Genomic DNA, 18,729 nt, shown 5'->3' on the forward strand with positions numbered 1-18,729 from the left:
GTATTAGTTCACTTTTGTACTAATGTAAAAGTTTAAATCCCTAAAACAATAAATGCTAATAATTTGAAATACTAGGTACAGTATCAGTTACTTACAAATAATAATCTTAGTGGTACGGTACCTAAACCGATTATTGTTTGTTCGATTTTGTTTTATTCGTTTTGTTTTAATTTCGCGCAAAGCTATTCGAGGGCTATCTGCGCTAGCCGTCCCTAATTTAATGTAAGACTAGAGGGGAGGCAACTAGTCATCACCACCAACCGCAAACTCTTGGACTACTCTTTTACCAACGAATAGTGGTATTGACCGTCACATTATAACGTCCCCACGACTGAAAAGGCGAGAATGTTTGGTGCGAAACCGCGTCCTTCAGATTACGAGTCGCACGCCTTAACCCACCTGTCCATGCCGGGCTCCTAAACCGATTCCTAAATTACCAATAACATATCTAAACTTTTTATTAAATGAGAAATACACATGTCGTAAGTTTGAATTGATTTCATATACGTTTTGTGTGTGTTTCTCCACGAAACTTGGTAATAGGTCATTCAAAAGTACTCAATAGTTGTTTTTGTTGTGTTTTTAACCACGAAACCTGGTAGTAGGTCATTCAAAAATACTCACTAGTTGTTTTTTTGTTGCGTTTTTTCCACGATACTTGACAATAGATCATTCAAAAATACTCACTAGTCATTTTTGAGTTTTTTTACATGAAACTTAGTAATCGGTCATTCACAAAATACTCATTAGCTGTGTTTGTTAGTTTTTTTCATGAAAGTTGACAATATGTAATCTAAAAATACTCACTAACTGTTGTTTTTTGTTTTGTTTTTCTGCATTAAACTTGGTAACCTTTCATTCAAATATCCTCTTTAGCTTTCCAGGAAATGTAAGGACTTAACACGTATAGAGCCCTTATTCTCCTAAGTTACCAGCAGTGAGATGGATTATATATCTAGTGATGCGTGTTAATACACGATTGATCTTTTGTGCTTGTCGAGTTATTCTTACGTAGTGATTTTTAATTTATAATTCTATCACACTTTACCACATCAGATAAATAGGCTGATAACACTATGCAAAAATTTTTTTACTTTTTCTTGTTCCTGGGCAGAAAGTGTTATTTCCCAATTGCTTATGCCTAAAGTAAATGGAAAAGACCTATTTTTTTCTTCAAACTTTGCTTTTGTGACCTGGGTAATGAAATTTTTAAATTTACCCATTTTCCAGAACATTCCAGGTAGACTCAGTGTTGAGTAGTTGATAGAGAATTTTCTCGAACTTACAAGAATTTTCAAAAACTTTCTAGAATGTTGTACAGCTTACGAGAATTTTCTAGACCTTTCCATAGCTATATATATATATATACAGGGGCTCACCACTTCAGTTTAGTTCTAGCTGCCTAAGTGAACACATAGACCTATCTAATTTTATTAGAGATGGCATCAAGAAGCTGCAAGCATTCTCCAGACAAATTCTGCTATATGTGTGGCCAATTTATCAAGACAACAGTGAAAAAGTACTCTGTGACAGCGTCTGCTAAAATATGTGAAGCCTACAAGGCATATTTCAACATGCTTGTCAGAGATCAAAACAAACCCTGGTTACCTCATTTTACCTGCGAGCACTGCAAAAAAACTCCAGAAAGTAAGACGGACAATTTTTGCTTGCTTGAATAGTAAGAAGTATTGAAGTATTATTCAAATTTTTGACCTTTTAAAATTTTAATTTTTTTAAATTTCCAATAGTATAGAAAAATATCACATATAAAATATTTTGCATGAACCTCTTACACATTAGTTCTGGATGAAATAAATTTATTCTTCATAATAACAATTTTATTTTGTTATTTTACAGGATGGTACAGAAGGGAAAAGAGAGCCGTGAAGTTATCTATTCCAAGAATTTGGCATGAACTCACTGACCACTCAAACAATTGCTACTTTTGCATGGTGGACACTTCCAAATGTCAGGCTGGCAAGAATACATCTGTTATCATGTATCTGGACCTCCATCATCCATCGCCCCACTGCCACACTGCCCTGAGCTCCCTGTACCCATTCTGCCAGAGAGAAAGCAGCCATCCTCAGAAGAGAGGAACAAATCAGAAGATGAGATAAACCTTGAAGATCCAGATTACAATTCCAGAGGTGCAGCTGGTGAGAGAAACCCATACTACCTCAACCAAAGAGACCTCAATGACTTGATCAGAGATCTTGGTCGAACAAAGTGGAATACAGAGACTATAGTTAGGGTCTGATACGTGAAAGTGATTTACATTACAGTTAGAAATCTTGAAAAACTACTCACTTCTAAACATTTCTGTATAACTTTAGTATAAATACATGCACATCTTGATTCATATGTTGTTTTATTCAGACCTTATGTAAATGAAAATGTGTAAATTCGCCCGTTTTTTACATAGAAAATAGGTTAATTTCTAAGGTTACAAAAGCAAAGTTTGAAGGGAATAATGGCCATTTTCTGTACTTTTACAACATAAGTAATTAAAAAATGACACATACTATCCACGAACAAAATTTCGGTTACACATTGTAATCTATCGACATAATAAAGTAATTATAAGTGATTATAATTTGTTCACCTAGAACAAATTACTTATCGTCACAATGTAGTACACTCACAACTCAAATTGTTAGGATAGCTCATTGATCTGAAATCAAATAATGAAACATACACATTGTAGAAAATTTTACTTGCATTGCTGTAGTAAAGGTTGTGGTTATTGGTTATGCAGCGACCTCTGCATTGTATATTGTTTAGGAATAAAATATTTCTATTTTTTAATAAATATAGAAATTACATTGAAGAGTGAATAAATCATAGAACATTGTACAAATATGTAAAAGAAAAACAGAAAAACACAATTTTGAACTAATATTTGTGAATAATATATTTTTCTTAAATTACACACTTGCTCTGAAGAAATCCCAGAGGAACCATAAAAAAGCTTTGAATAAGGTTCTATTTTAATACACCGACAATGATGTGAAAAATAATTTTAAAAAGAAAGTAGTAAAAGAAGAAACGACCAATGTTTAAGAAAAAATGCATTTAAAACTAGTTCCTTTTTATGTTTTGTACATGTATAGATAGGTAACGTTAGGGCTGGGTGGGTTAAGGCGTTCAACTCGAAATCTGAGGGTCGCGAGTTCTAATCCTTGTCGCACCAAACATGCTTGCCCTTTCAGCCGTGGGGGAGTTATAACGTCACGGTCAATCCCACTATTCGTTGGTAAAAGACTAGCCCAAGAGTTAGCGGTGGGTGGTGATGACTAGCTGCCTTCCCTCTTGTCTTACACTGCTAAATTAGGGACGGTTAGCGCAGATAGCCCTCGTGTAGCTTTGCGCGAAATTCAAAAAAACAAACAAACAAGGTAACGTTAGCACAAATTTCACTCTCCTTTATGTACCACACTTTACATACAAATAGACACATATTACCACTTAGATGTTTAAAGACTTACCCTGCTTCATGCTTAGCACGTGCTCTGGTGTAATAACCATCAATGGATTTCGGTTTCATTAAAATCGCCTGATCAGCTGCTTCAATAGCAGCATCAAAGTCCTGTAAAGGCAATACAATTAACTCATGTGTCAGTTTATACACGTCTACTGTACACTGACACTAACGTACAAAAACAATTAACAAATACTTATTTTGCGAAACGTCTATATTAGGAGAGTTTAAATTTCAAGTGTCAGTTTTATCCCTTCGTTAAACACTTTCTTAAAGTTTATAGTGACTTGGTTTTATTCTGTGTTGTGAAAAACTTAAGATTTAAACATGAATTTTTCATAGCCTTGTTGCCTTTTAGAACCGTCGACTAGCATATTGATGAATGTAATAAAAATGAAAAAAAATATAAAACGTGATAATTTGTTCTCTCTTGTACCAGAAATTGTATTAATTCGCTATAAGTAACAGTAAAATTATACCACATGAGGGCGTTAAATGTAGCCGATATTAAGAAATTTCAGGCCCTTTCGGCTAAGTCCCAACTGTAATATTAATATAACCAACATAATTAATACCACTTCAACAACAATTAACTTTGATCAGTCTACTAAAACGCCACCTCACTGTCAACTAATTACGATTTCCAGTGAGAACTACACTAGTGACATCTAGCATTGATATATACTGTAAATAGAAAAAGATACTTGATTTTCATTTCTGCCGATAATTTCAACTGTTCTCAAATTAATTTGACATCGATTTTAATTATAAAATTATTTAATTTATTTTTGTCACTCTTTCCAATTAGGTTTCTTAAAGATATAAATTATTTTGAGGTTTGCTCAGGAAACGACCGTATTAAGAAACCTGCTATTAGTAAGTTATTGTAATAATTACAGTATAATTATGAAGTAATAAAATACAAAATGTGTTCTTTATTACATTAATTAAACATTTGAAAACTTTAGTTTGCTACAAGTATTTCATAAGCACTACATTACTGAAGTGCAGTAATTAATTACTAACCATTAATTACTGTTTAGTAAATATATCTTTCAAGATTTAAGGTGTTAAGTTAAAACAAAAAAAAAAACAATGTCCAATCGCAACCTTGACGTAGCCCCATCTAACGGCGTTAATATATATAATTTCCGTTCAACGGTGGTGCGTTTGTAAGTTATCAATCTTTAATGTTCTGCTTTAGAACAAAATCAAAGATTTAGCATTTATTAGAGGACTATTAAAATTTTATGAATTTAATTTTTCATTAACCTAACATAATGAGTTATAAAAATGTATAGAACTAAAAGTAAATGCTGCCAACAGGTGGTGTTCCAGTGATCGAATTTGGAATTGGTGACGGCACCACACTGCCTGCCCTACGCACTAACAATATTAGTGTTAATTGGCATCAAACATCTCTAATATGCAAGTCAAGTTCAGATTTTCTTGCTTCGATCAGTTCTTTATTTAGGTGAAAATTCACGCTTTTCGACTTATTAATTGATTACTTTCATGTTGCATTAAATGGAAATTAATTTATTTCATTATGGAGAGAGTCTTAGAAAGGAAAGATAGTCCTTGTAGAAATATGTCATTAATTTTTCACATATTCTTTTATCCATTCTTCCAAAGTCACTAACTAACGTTAGTTGAAGTGGAACTGCATGATTTAATGGTGTCTCTCAAACGCACCACCGAAATATTTTTGAGCATCACAGCATAAGTTTGCAATATTACAAGGAATATTAAACAGTTCAAATAAAATGTAAAAGTGTTTACTTGCGTTCGACAACAAGACACTAATCGACTTTGGCAAAAATAGACATAATAACAAAATTAATGTCCATAACTTGGGTTTCCCCCCAAAAGTAATGGTTAATATTGAAAATACCAAAGAGTCCACAGATTCAGCAAAGGATGTTCTGTTTTGAACTTAATAATGGGTGTGTCCTCCCCGCGTATTAATGAATGACACCCTGACGACGTCTTCACGTGCCCTGCATTAATCCAGTGAATGCCTGTCAGGACATATTGTTCCATTCTTCCATGAGGGAAATTCCATACTTCATCAAGCTAGTAGATGAACGAGATGATGATATTGCTCGCAGTATGTTCCAAGCGTGTTCAGTAGGATGGAGGTCAAGTGGAAGTGCTGGTCAGTCCATTCTCTCGAAATTTTCATCCTCCAAGTACTTGGTCACCAGCCTGACCCTGTGTGGTCTTGCACTGTCAACCATTAAAATGAAATTTAGACATCAAGCTTCAGCATACAGCCTTACAAAAACATCTAGAATATCATCCGTGTACCTTTCTCTGTTCAAAGCCCCATTGCTGACGATCTACATGTCTGTATGAATCCTGAGACTGATACCATCCCAAACCCTCTCTGTGAAGAGAACATTTCACCAAAGATCCTGTGACTGGTCCAGATGTTCCCTACACCATTGAATCCTGTGTTTTTGGTGTCTGGTTCTCATTGGAACTCAAACTCGTGGTCTTCTTGAGCTCAGGTCGGCTAAATAGAGTCTATTTCTCTCTGTCTAGATGAATACAGTAACTTCGGAAGTATTTCTGAGGTTTCTCCAAAGACTTGTGCATTCAAAATCCATTTTGTATCTGCTGATGTAATAAAGTATCGGTCATGTTGATGCGTTGTCACCCTTCACTGAACACCACCACTGTTCAAACTTCCTGTCTTTTGGAAGAGATTCCATACCCTAGAGAAGTGGTTCTTAACCTGGGGGGTCGTTTAAAGTTTCTCGGGGGATCACGGATGGTTTGGGAATTATTGGGGAAATCACGGAGCAGTTTGTAGTTTTTGTGGCAAGTGCCTGTAACTGCCCACAATGAGAAACACGCTGAAGTGCGGCAGTTGAACCACGTCGAGATGCTTGTTGCGCAACCACCTGAATTTTGAGTAAACATTTTCATATATTACAACGTTTTAAATTGCCTAACTTTTTTTAACTATATAATATTAATATATCGAACTTAAATATTAAAGTTTCCATCGTATTTAGTATATCTTCTCATTATATATATATATGTATTAACCCTCACACTGAGTGAATAAGTTGGTTTTGTATAATGTTCAGTAATTCCATGGATTTTGTATTTGTTTAGCACTTGTAACATTTCTCAAGGTCATTTATTTTAACATTTTCAATAAATTAGAATCTTTATATAGTTTTGTTTTATTCTACCTTTTCGCAAAGTTCACCATTACAAAAATTATTATAGGGGTCACGATAATACCCTGAAGAGTCTCAGGGGGTAAGACGATGAAAAAGGTTATGAACTACTGCCCTAGAAACTGTTTTGATTGACTTTTGGTGCAGCAAAAACCCTTCTGTGGGGCAACCTTCCTTAGAGCATCCTTATATATGCAAAAACGGCTCGTTTGCATATATATTTCTCTACAAGTGGGTTTTCTCGACATCACTGATGATTGATTGATTTAGTGTTTTATGGCACAAAGCAGCTAGGCTATCTGCGCCAAACGTCCGGTAAAAAGATAAAAATAAATTAAATGAGCATCCTTGTTCTTTTCCTGCACTCACAGATGGCGCTACCATAGCACCCAAAAGCACTCGATGAAACAATAAAGCCATATAATGGGTCTTGATTGATTGATTGATTTAGTGTTTTATGGCACAAAGCAGCTAGGCTATCTGCGCCAAACGTCCGGTAAAAGAAAAATAAATTAAATGTAGTAAAATACAGAAAAGGAAATGAAGGTAAAACAAAACATCACTGAAAAACAGAAAAAGTATAAAACCAATGTTGACACCAAGTCTACAATGTTAAGAGAGAAAGCAGAGTAAGAGAAGTTGTAAGGTATTTACTCTAGCAAAAAGGTAATGATCATAACCCGCCAGGAAGACTAACAGGTAAGTTCAAGAACCACCGTCAATCACCTGAAGTTGGCCTTTCCAGTCCTGGTTCTGGGTTATGTGTCATAGCAGCTATTATCAAAATGTAAAATAATAGAAGTTTTAAAAGACACTCCGCAAAATCGTAATAATGAGTAGCCAAATGTCCAGTAAAAAGGTAAAAGTAAAGTAAATGTAGTAAAATTTGTAAAAGTAAACGAAGGTAAAAACAAAACAGCAATTAAAAACAGAAAACTGCATAAAACCAATATTGACATCCAGTCTACAAAGTTGTAAAGAACTTCTGTAGCAGAATGGTAATGATCATAACCCACCAGGAAGACTAACAGGCAAGTACTAGAAGCAGCGTCAGTCACCTGAAGTTGGTCTTTCCAGTCCTGGTTCCGAGTTATGTGTCATTATGGCCAATACCAAAGGGTAAAGTAATAAAAGTTTAAAAGACATGTAGCAAAATTGGAATAACAACTCGCCAGGACGACTAACGGATAGTTCAAACAGCAGCTATAGTCACCTGAAGTTGGCCTTTCCAGTCCTTGTGTCGAGTTATGTAATGTTCTGGCCATTTTTCAATGTCGAATTGAACTAGAGAGAATGAAACTGTGAAAAGAGAACCACAATTAAAAAAGGTGTAATGAATAAATATCCAACACTTAAATGAGATTAAAAAGATTAATGCCCATTAAAAAACTAAAAACTTTATAAAGGTGGACAGAGTCACCATCACCAATAACACTGTCCAATGTTACAGATAAACCCTGGGAAAGAACATGTTTAAAATATTGCTGTCATTGAGAGTTGTAACGATGGCAAGAAAGTAAAATGTGGCTTACAGTGATTTCAGTGTTACACAAACTACACACTGGTGCATCAGTTCCAGGTAAAAGAAAATGATGAGTTAAAACTGTGACCAATGTGTAGTCTAGTTAGAACAACTTCCTCTTTCCGAACCTTACCATAGCTAGATGACCAAAGCCCAATATAGGGTTTTATTTGAAAAAGCTTGTTGTCACGTTGCTCACTCCAAATGGACTGCCAGCTGGCACGGAGCCGAGCCTTGAATACAAGACCATAGTTCATGTACGGAATAGGCACAGTGGTGATAGTGCCAGAGCAGATAGATTTAACTGCAGTGTCTGCAGTTGGAGTACTGTTCAGCTTCAATATGATCCAGGGCAAGAGATATGGCATACAGTTCAGCAGTGAACACAGAAGCTGTAGAGGGGATTCTGTGCGCAACCACCGAACCGCAGCAAACCATGGCAGAACCCACTGAATTACCCACTGAGGAGGTTGTGTGATTCGAGGAACCAAACAAGACGAGCATTAACCATCCTTTCTAAGGTCTTACAGAGACAGCTCGCCAAAGCAATTGGACGGTAGTTTGAAGGAATCTTGGGATCTTTCCCTGGCTGAGAGAAAGGTAAAATAATAGCCTGGCGCCAGGCATCAGGAAAAACATTTTCCTGCCAGATCCGGCTAAAGACAATTAGAAGGACATCAAGAGAAGCAGGAGAGAGATAGCGCAGCATGTCATAGTGTACATCATCAGGTCCAGCAGATGTACCGCCAAACTGATGAAGGGCCATTTTCAGTTCCACCAGTGTAAAGGGACAATTATAGTCAAAGAGACAGTCAGTTTGAAAGGAAAGAGGTGAACACTCTGCCCGAATCTTGATGGCCAAGAAGGTGGAGGAACAAGCAGAAGTGCTAGATACCTGGCAAAAGCATTCACCTAGAGTATCAGCAATGCTCCGGACATCAGCCACCTCCTGACCATCAGAGAGTAAGATCGAGAGGGGGGACAGAATTGTAGTGCTCACTGACCTTTCGAATCCTGTCCCATATGACCTTGGAACTGGTGGTAGAAGATATGCTAGTTGTGAATTTAATTCAAGATTCCTTCTGGCTTTGACGTCTTACTCACCTAGCACGTGCACGGGCCCGTTGGAAAGCGACGCGGTTCGAAAGTGTGGGATATCTACGAAAAGTATCCCAGGCCCGTTTTTGAGCCTTCCGTGCTAAGTGGCAAGCAGGATTCCACCACGGACGAGGATATCGTGGAAAACGTGTCGAGGTTTTAGAAATACATTGAGCAGCTGCTTGTGTAATACAGTCAGTTACCGCTGCTACACAGTCGTCTATTGATGGCTGATTCACGATGGCAGGATCAAGTTCTGCGAGAGCAGTGAAAGTGGACCAGTCTGCCTGATCCAGCTTCCACCGGGGCACGCGGGTAGGTTGGCATCGACCACGGCCAGTCTCTCTCAAAAGTATAGGAAAATAATCACTGCCTAGTGGATTATTGTCAACCCTCCATGAAAAATGGGAGAATAATGAAGGGAAGCAAACTGAGAGATCAATAGCGGTAAAGGACTGACTAGGTGCATGAAAATAAGTGGAAGAACCAGTATTGAAAAGAGAAAGATTGTGATCAGAGAGCATATGCTCTACAGAGCGACCCCTCCCATCAATAACAGCACTTCCCCAGAGGGGATGATGTCCATTAAAGTCCCCCAGGAGTAGAAAGGGAGACGGCAACTGTTCAACGAGAGCATCAAGGTCAGATTGATCATATGTCTCTCAAGCGGACAGGTAGAGAGAACAAACAGTGATTGTATGACCCAAGGAAACACGGATGTCTACGGCCTTACGGCCTCCAGGGGTGTGTTGAGTGACAAAGACAGGATGGGCATATGCTGATCAACCAATAGTGCCACCCTTCCATGTACTCGTCCATCACACAGCCTGTCATTTCTGTACAGAGAAAACTGCCGAATGGTGACTGTATCAGCAGGTTTTAGAAATTTTTCTTGTAAGGAAAGACATACAGGATGGTAGGAAGCAATCAGTGTTTTGATATCATCCAGATTAGAATATAAACCTTGACTGTCCCATTGTATCAAGGTGGCCATCTGGAGAACCCTTTAGTTTGTGACCATGTCTTTTTCGTTACTGTCCTTATTCAGAGGAGCTCTATCGACCTCCATGGATCCTGCCCTGGGTCAATTGGGCAGGTCTTTGTTGTTGGAAGGGGATTCCAGTAACTGAGGACACGAACAAATGATTGTTTTGCCTCTTGGGGTGGGAGAAAAAGATGTATCAGAAGAAATACCTGTATTTGAAACTGAAGGACGTGGATCTTGAGGTTTGTTGGAAGGTGTGGGAGGAACAGAGATGGGTGTGGAAGTCGATTTATCAACCTTTTTAACCATGAAGGTCAAAAGGCTTTTCATTTGTTTTGAAAACGATTCTCTTGGAGGCACAGAGAGATCTGTCTGCACTCCCACTGTAGTTGTGGAATGAAGTGCAGCAGCATATGTCCGAGATGGAGTGGCGGACAGCAATTTCCGAGCCTCAGGATAACTAATGTTATGAGTCGTTTTCAAATGCTGCACCTCTTTTCACTCCAACCATTTTGGGCAAGAACGAAAGTAGGAAGGGTGAGAACTATTGCAGTTGACGCAATGTGGGTCCATGTCACATTCATAGACATTGTGGTCCTTACCACCGCAACGAGCACATGTCAGGGAACCACGATATGATGTCTTTGAGTGGCTGAACCTCTAACATTGAAAACATTGGAGAGGGTTTGGAATGTATGGCCATACCCCGCAAATTAGATAACCTGCCTTGATGGTGGCATGTGCACGTGATGATGTAAATGTCAAAACGAGGGTATTTGTTGGCAGCGTAACTCCATCTTTGCGAGTGAAGAGACCAACGAGAATCTTTGACTCGGGAACATTCTTCAAATCCTCAATTGCCGTGATGAATTCAAGGTAGGAGGGGTTTAGGTATATCCTCAATTGCCGTTGAATTCAAAAGGAGTTCACTGTGTTGGGATGTGGATGTTTCAACTAATATGTCTCCAGATCGAAGCTTCTTTACTGACCTTGGAGAGCCAGCAAGTCCCTCTAGTCCCTTCTGAATAAAAAAGGGGGATAATTGCCCTAAAGGTTTTTCTGAAAGAGAGTGTAATATAAGAAAATGAGGTACATGTGTTACAGATGTTGAAGATTGCTGCTCAGAGTCTTCAAGACGTGGTCGCTTACCTATTGACTGTTTTTTCACTATTTTATTTAAATTTTTTGAAGGAGGATCCATAGGAAAAAAGGAAAATTTCGGTACCCACTGACCCCACCCACCATGGAGCCCTACGAGGGGACGCACTACAAGGGCAATGCAGCAACGCCAGGGTTTCGTGAGCACTATACCCAAACACCAGCATCAGACACAATGTCCACAACACCCGTTGAGAACTTCCAACACTGGTACTTGGTTGACTCTAGCCCAAGTGGACCAGCCGATTGACCCAAGGGGGGCCACCCAAAGGACGCCCGTCTGCAGGAATTCAAGGCCAAAGTGGTGTGTTAAGGTTGGACCCCTCAACTGTCATGATGCTCTCCTCCCCTTCACGGGTCGCCACGCACGGCAAACACGTGGATGGATGTTTAGATCCCAGAGAAGGTAACCAGACAGAACAGAACCTTCCCTGGGAGGTCCTCTCACCACGTACAGGAATCCACACCGAGGGGTAATGGGTCTTGAAAGACAGAGAATGGTATACAGCTGTCTACTTATAGAACCACAAAAATACCCCGAATAATTTGGAAGTTCAGATAATATTGGTGACCCATTTTCTGCTAAACTGTAAAGGACATGCATGACCACACAGTTTGAAAAGTATTTGATAACATCATGTAACACAAATTTTGTTCCTGGATAGTATGTGTTATTTCTTAATTACTTATGTTGTAAAAGTACAGAAAATGGTCATTATTCCCTTCAAACTTTGCTTTTGTGATCTGGATAATGAAATTTAGAAGTTAACGTATTTTCTTTGTAAAAACGGGCAAATATGCACATTTTAATTTACATAAGGTCTGAATAAAACAACATATGAATCAAGATTTACATGTATTTATACTAAAGTTTTACAAAAATGTTTAACGAGTAGTTTTTCGACATTTGCTACTGTAATGTAAATCACTTTGACGTATCAGCCCCCAAATAAAGTCTCCCATCATGTTTTCGTTATACGCTCCCAGGTCACAAAAGCAAAGTTTGAAGAGAAAAATAGGTATTTTCCATTTATTTTAGGCATAAGCAATTGGAAAATAACACTTTCTGCCCCTATAGAATGCTTCAACAAAGTTACCAAATATTAACTTTTGAAGCTAAGCTGTACTGACAAAGAACATACATTGAAGCATTAATCTCATTAAAAACAAATCAGTGAAACACTCCTGGCCTTACTCACCCTCTCGATCGGCTTACGTGAACGGAAAAGGAATAAAGAAGCAGAACTCGTTTGATTTGTTTATTGGTAGAATTTCGCGCAAAGCTAAACGAGTACTAGCTGTGCATGCCGTCAATAGTTTTGGAAGAATAGATCGAAGGGAAAATACCTAACCAACACCTAGTGGAATTGACCGTTACGTCATAATATCCCCACGGCTGAAAGGGCAAACACGTTCTGTGACGGGATTCAAAACCACAGAATTGTGAGTCAATTGCTTTACCCATCAGGCCATTTGAGACTAACATGTTTGAAAAACTAGATGAACACTTACATTAATTTTCCGCTTGCATTTGGACAGAAACACATACAACTGGAACTTGACTTGTTGGAACGCTTGGAGGTAGTCCTTCATGGTTTCCTCACCAGGACATTTCTTCAAGGCATACTGGTAGCGATAAGCCGCTTCTTTAAGTCGACCCTTCTGCAAAGCACAAGTTTGAAATGGTTCACTAACTGACACTCTGAACTGGACATATGTATACACAATACCAAGCACCTGTTGCAATCAAAGTATTAGAATTTCTTACTCCTTCTGTATATATCAACAAATGAGACATTTCAGGTTGTAACACAAATAATTCTACATTTTTTTTTTTAACGTGTGTTATGATATGATCAGTATCTCATGTAGACATTTCAGGTTGTAACACAAATAAACAAATAATTCTACTTTTTTTTGTGTTATGATATGATCAGTATCTCATGTAGACATTTCAGGTTGTAACACAAATAATTCTACTTTTTTTTTAACGTGTGTTATGATATGATCAGTATATGATCAGTATCTCATGTAGACATTTCAGGTTGTATAATTCTTTTTTTAACGTTTTTTATGATCAGTATCTCATGTAGACATTTCAGTGTGTTATGATATGATCAGTATTCATGTAGACATTTCAGGTTGTAACACAAATAATTCTACTTTTTTTTTAAAACGTGTGTTATGATATGATCAGTATCTCATGTAGACAATTGTAACACAAATAATTCTACTTTTTTTTTTAAATGATATGATCAATCTCATGTAGACATTTCAGGTTGTAACACAAATAATTCTACTTTTTTTTTAACGTGTGTTATGATATGATCATTATCTCATGTAGACATTTCAGGTTGTAACACAAATAATTCTACTTTTTTTTTAACGTGTGTTATGATATGATCAGTATCTCATGTAGACATTTCAGGTTGTAACACAAATAATTCTACTTTTTTTTAACGTGTGTTATGATATGATCAGTATCTCATGTAGACATTTCAGGTTGTAACACAAATAATTCTACTTTTTTTTAACGTGTGTTATGATATGATCAGTATCTCATGTAGACATTTCAGGTTGTAACACAAATAATTCTACTTTTTTTAACGTTTGTTTGTATGCTAAACTCACAATTGCATAATAAGTTACTTATGCTGCACTCACCATGTTCATTTTCTTCCTTGGGTTTGTTTGTATGCTGCACTCACCATGTGTAACACAACCCTGTTTCTAGCGTTATAAGCCTTCAATTTTTACTGATTTTCTTTCGTTGAGAATTGCTTATTAATATTTTAATGCGGAAATTACTCTGTTCTTCCAATTTTCTCATCCAGAAGTTAAATTAAGCAACTACACTAACCTTGTAAAGTGTCACCCCATCTTCATGAAGTTTCTTCAGCAATAGTAACAACATATCAGGCTTACCCTCAGTCACAGCCCAGGTCTGAGGGCCTAGTAATAAATAGCAGCACAATAACTACAGAGCTTCAGTTAAAAATAAATATTCATCAATCATAGTCAACTGTGCTTAATATTGGTGGTTTTAAAAGTGTGATAAGGGTAAGATACAATATAAATAAATACAATATAAGCAAATATATTAACCGTATATAGTATTCTAATTGTCAGCGTGAGAACTGGTCAGATAACTAGTTAGCGATTAAGGTAATGATTTTATAAACAAAACCCGGTAAAGCAGAGAAGCCGCTAGGCCTAATAATGGTAGTAAAAATAAACCAGATTCGAAAGACTTTTTCCACATGTTTTTCTTAATTCATTATTGTTTTGAAATACTACTTTTTTAATTATTAGTCTCTTCTGGATAAGATATAAATCGGTTTATCTGCTGTACCAACTGTAGAGAATCGAGGCCCGGATTTTAACATTGTAAGTCCGTAAACTCATTACAGTTTCACTGCGAAGAAAAACGTCTACAGATTAGTGCGGTTTTCTTCACTAGTATTAGGCCTAGGAATTCACATTTCTAGATCTATTATACATTGTAATTAAATCAGTTGTATTTGAGGCCCAGCATGGCCAAGCGCGTAAGGCGCGCGACTCGTAATCCGAGGGTTGCGGGTTCGCGCCCGCGTCGCGCTGAAACATGTTCGCCCTCCCAGCCGTGGGGGCGTTATAATGTGACAGTCAATCCCACTTTTCGTTGGTGAAAGAGTAGCCCAAGAGTTGGCGGTGGGTGGTGATGACTAGCTGCCTTCCCTCTAGTCTTACACTGCTAAATTAGGGACGGCTAGCACAGATAGCCCTCGAGTAGCTTTGTGCGAAATTCCAAAACAAACAAACAAACATTTGTATTTCCAAGATCAACTATTAAAACTGAACTTGTCAATATTTACAGGTTAAGAGAGTTTCTATGTGTGTGTGTGTGTCTGAAATCCGTTACGCTACAAGTTGAATATCACGATACAGTTTAATACACGCTCAAGAACGTGAGATATAGTTTTTCAAAATAAAACTTTCCACAATACAACATTAATTTTGCTCGTTTGTTTCCTCGTTCGGAGCTGCGCAGAAAGCTACAAGGTGTGCCAATCACGAGTTTCAAGATTTGGTTATTACCGTTGTCCGTAGACGCACCACTGAACCACTCGGGTCTCTTAATTTTATATTCTTTGAAATCCATTTAAAACATTATTGTGAAGAAAATCTTTTTAATATAGATTATAATTACAAGTTTAAAACTGGACTGTTACCAATTTTAGCCCCCCTCTGAAGAAAGTAATTAACTGCAGCCAAATTGTGACAACTAATGGCTCGGTCCAAAGGTCTCGTGCCAGTGTAATCCACGTGTTCTACAACTGCACCTTGATCCATCAACAGTTTTACCTACGCAGAAATGGATAATAGTTAGAGCTGTTTATAAACATTCATACTTCTTAGAACTGATAAAATAAATTATTTTTCGTGTAGTTAATTTAAAAATGTAAATTACCTTCATTTTACCTTCACGAAGTATCACTATTGTAGTCATATTAAAAAGTATAGTTCACAAGTTTAACACGTTTTTTTCTACATGGGAAAAATAATACTGGCTAAAAAAACGTAATTTTTAGTTTATGAAAAATAAAGATGGGACTTTTTGTGAAAGCCAAACAAGTAACTTGTATTTCTGTTTATAATTAAGTTATATACAACCCATAGGTCACTGAAAAATACTGGAAACTAAGTATATGAAGAACTATGTATATTACAAATATTACAGTACGTAAAAGCTTGCTTATGTTTTAACAACTAAAACTACTTATCAGTTGACTTACAATACTCGGATCTCCATTGTAAGCAGCCAGGTCCAGCGGTGTTCGACCATTTTTGTCAACGTGATTTATGTTGGCACCATGGTTTAAAAGACATTGCACAGCCTGTAACTGTCCTTTAATAGAAGCCCAAGACAGAGCAGTTAACTCATCTTTATCTGTGTTGTTAGGAAGAGCACCTAAAGATAAAAAGAACTGTCAGATCAAACAATACAGATCCTATAATATTGGGAAGATAAACCCTGTCTATCGTTCAGAAAAATTGTGGTAATCTAGAGAATAACCCTGTCTACTTGTCAGAGAAAGTGTTGTAATCTAGACGATAACCCTGTCTATTTGTCAGAGAAAGTGTTGTAATCTAGACGATAACCCTGTCTACTTGTCAGAGAAAGTGTTGTAATCTAGACGATAACCCTGTCTACTTGTCAGAGAAAGTGTTGTAATCTGGAGAATAACCCTGTCTACTTGTCAGAGAAAGTGTTGTAATCTAGACGATAACCCTGTCTATTTGTCAGAGAAAGTGTTGTAATCTAGACGATAACCCTGTCTATTTGTCAGAGAAAGTGTTGTAATCTAGACGATAACCCTGTCTACTTGTCAGAGAAAGTGTTGTAATCTAGACGATAACCCTGTCTACTTGTCAGAGAAAGTGTTGTAATCTAGACGATAACCCTGTCTACTTGTCAGAGAAAGTGTTGTAATCTAGACGATAACCCTGTCTACTTGTCAGAGAAAGTGTTGTAATCTAGACGATAACCCTGTCAGAGAAAGTGTTGTAATCTTAACCCTGTCTACTTGTCAGAGAAAGTGTTGTAATCTAGACGATAACCCTGTCTACTTGTCAGAGAAAGTGTTGTAATCTAGACGATAACCCTGTCTACTTGTCAGTGAAAGTAGCAATTGTAAAATAATACATTTGCATTATAAATACCAATGAAATGAAATTATTGATAGATAACACATCAGTCAATTACCAAATAATCTAATAACATCAGTCTGGAGTATCTTATAATAATGTACTACCATCACAGTTTGTTTATAATATACAACAAGAACAATATAAAACAATCAGTACAATCAAAATGGACTAGAAATAACATTCGAGTTAAAGAACTTGGAAAAACAGCAGGATCACCACATCACAGGACATGTGGAAGTTATATTACTATATTTGTTTATTTATATTTTAAAGGCTAAAAATAACATTAAAGAACAGGAGGTTAAAACCAGTTTTGTTTTTTCTAATACCTTTAGCTAGTAGTAGTTCTAGAAGGCCTAAATGTCCTTCACTGGCAGCCAGTATGAGCGAAGTCTTGCCAGTTTTGTCGGGTTGTTCCAGAGACGCTTTATGATTTAATAAAAGTTCAGCTATTTCCCAGTGGTCATCAGCTACAGCACACATAAGTGGTGGCTTTCCCAACTGGTCAGTAATGGAGACTGCTGCACCTCTTCGAAGCAACATTTTACAAACTTCCTTCTGTCCTGACAAACAAGCTGCTGTTAAAGGCGTCTGACCGGTAACGCCATCTGAATCGTTAATTTCTACATTGGTTGTGTCTAATATAAGTTCACAAACCTGTACAAGAATGGAAGAAAAGGATAGAATGGAAAATAAAAATTAGGACTTTAAACGCGAAAAAAGAGGATTTTTTTAAAGATCCAATTTCCTTTTTTTTAACGCAAAAGATGTATAAAGACTTAATTTATGTAAGGATGTCATATTTGAGTTAACAGGTGAATCCTAAACAACACTGAGTGCAAATATAAAAGTATGCAAGATCAATAACAGGCACTTTTCAGTCAGTTTTGGTTTGGTTTCTTTTGAATTTTGCGCAATGCTTCACGAGGGATATCTGTGCTAGCCGTACGTAATTTAGCAGTGAAAGACTAGATGGAAAGCAGATAATCAACAGCACTAACCCCTTGGCTACTATTTTATTGATAAATAATGGGATTGACTGTCACATTATAACGTTTCTATCGTTGAAATAGCATTATATTTGGTGATGGTAATTCGCAACTGCGACCCTCAGATTGTGTATCCAACATCTTAACCACCAGGCCATGCCATGGGCCTATTAGAATCAGTCACCCTTGTTTTAAATCATTGATACACATACGTTACCGTCACATCACGCAGTTGGAAAAATGTCATCACTAGGTGGAATCTCTTTCAGATAGCCTTAACTATAACTTTATCTTGAAATAAGCATGACATAGAACAGCAACCTTGATTGAAAAGAAACAAAATTAAAGCGTTTATAAAAGTATAGTGTGAGAAACATACAATTTCATACAAGGAAATGAAACATCCAAATGTTTCAAAATAACATATTAATGTATTCGGAAATTGTTACATGAATGGTTAATATCATAACAGCGAATGGTAGGTGTTTCCAAATCAATGTCATTTTACTAATCGACCATATGCTACACGATTTTGCAGAGTTGACCATATGTTACGTGATTTAGCAGAGTTGACCATATGTTACGCGATTTCGCAGAGTTGACCATATGTT

At 37.1% G+C, this 18,729-nt stretch overlaps 1 protein-coding gene across 10 annotated transcripts in view; it reads right to left on the reverse strand.

Annotated features, from left to right (window-relative positions):
* Window positions 1–18,729, reverse strand: part of LOC143224815 (protein TANC2-like) — a 150,477-nt gene that overhangs the window by 7,817 nt on the left and 123,931 nt on the right. For 9 of the 10 annotated variants that reach the window (XM_076453146.1, XM_076453145.1, XM_076453144.1 and 6 more), the window contains 6 exons: window positions 17,459–17,786; window positions 16,214–16,389; window positions 15,650–15,782; window positions 14,299–14,390; window positions 12,951–13,100; window positions 3,489–3,589 (listed from right to left, as the gene is read on the reverse strand). In XM_076453146.1, coding sequence (XP_076309261.1) covers window positions 3,489–3,589; window positions 12,951–13,100; window positions 14,299–14,390; window positions 15,650–15,782; window positions 16,214–16,389; window positions 17,459–17,786 — 980 coding nt within the window. The remainder of the gene's footprint in view (window positions 1–3,488; window positions 3,590–12,950; window positions 13,101–14,298; window positions 14,391–15,649; window positions 15,783–16,213; window positions 16,390–17,458; window positions 17,787–18,729) is intronic. The other variant, XM_076453152.1, reaches the window with a different exon arrangement.

The sequence above is a fragment of the Tachypleus tridentatus genome, chromosome 9 (assembly GCF_004210375.1).
Source record: "Tachypleus tridentatus isolate NWPU-2018 chromosome 9, ASM421037v1, whole genome shotgun sequence".
NCBI lineage: Eukaryota > Metazoa > Arthropoda > Merostomata > Xiphosura > Limulidae > Tachypleus > Tachypleus tridentatus.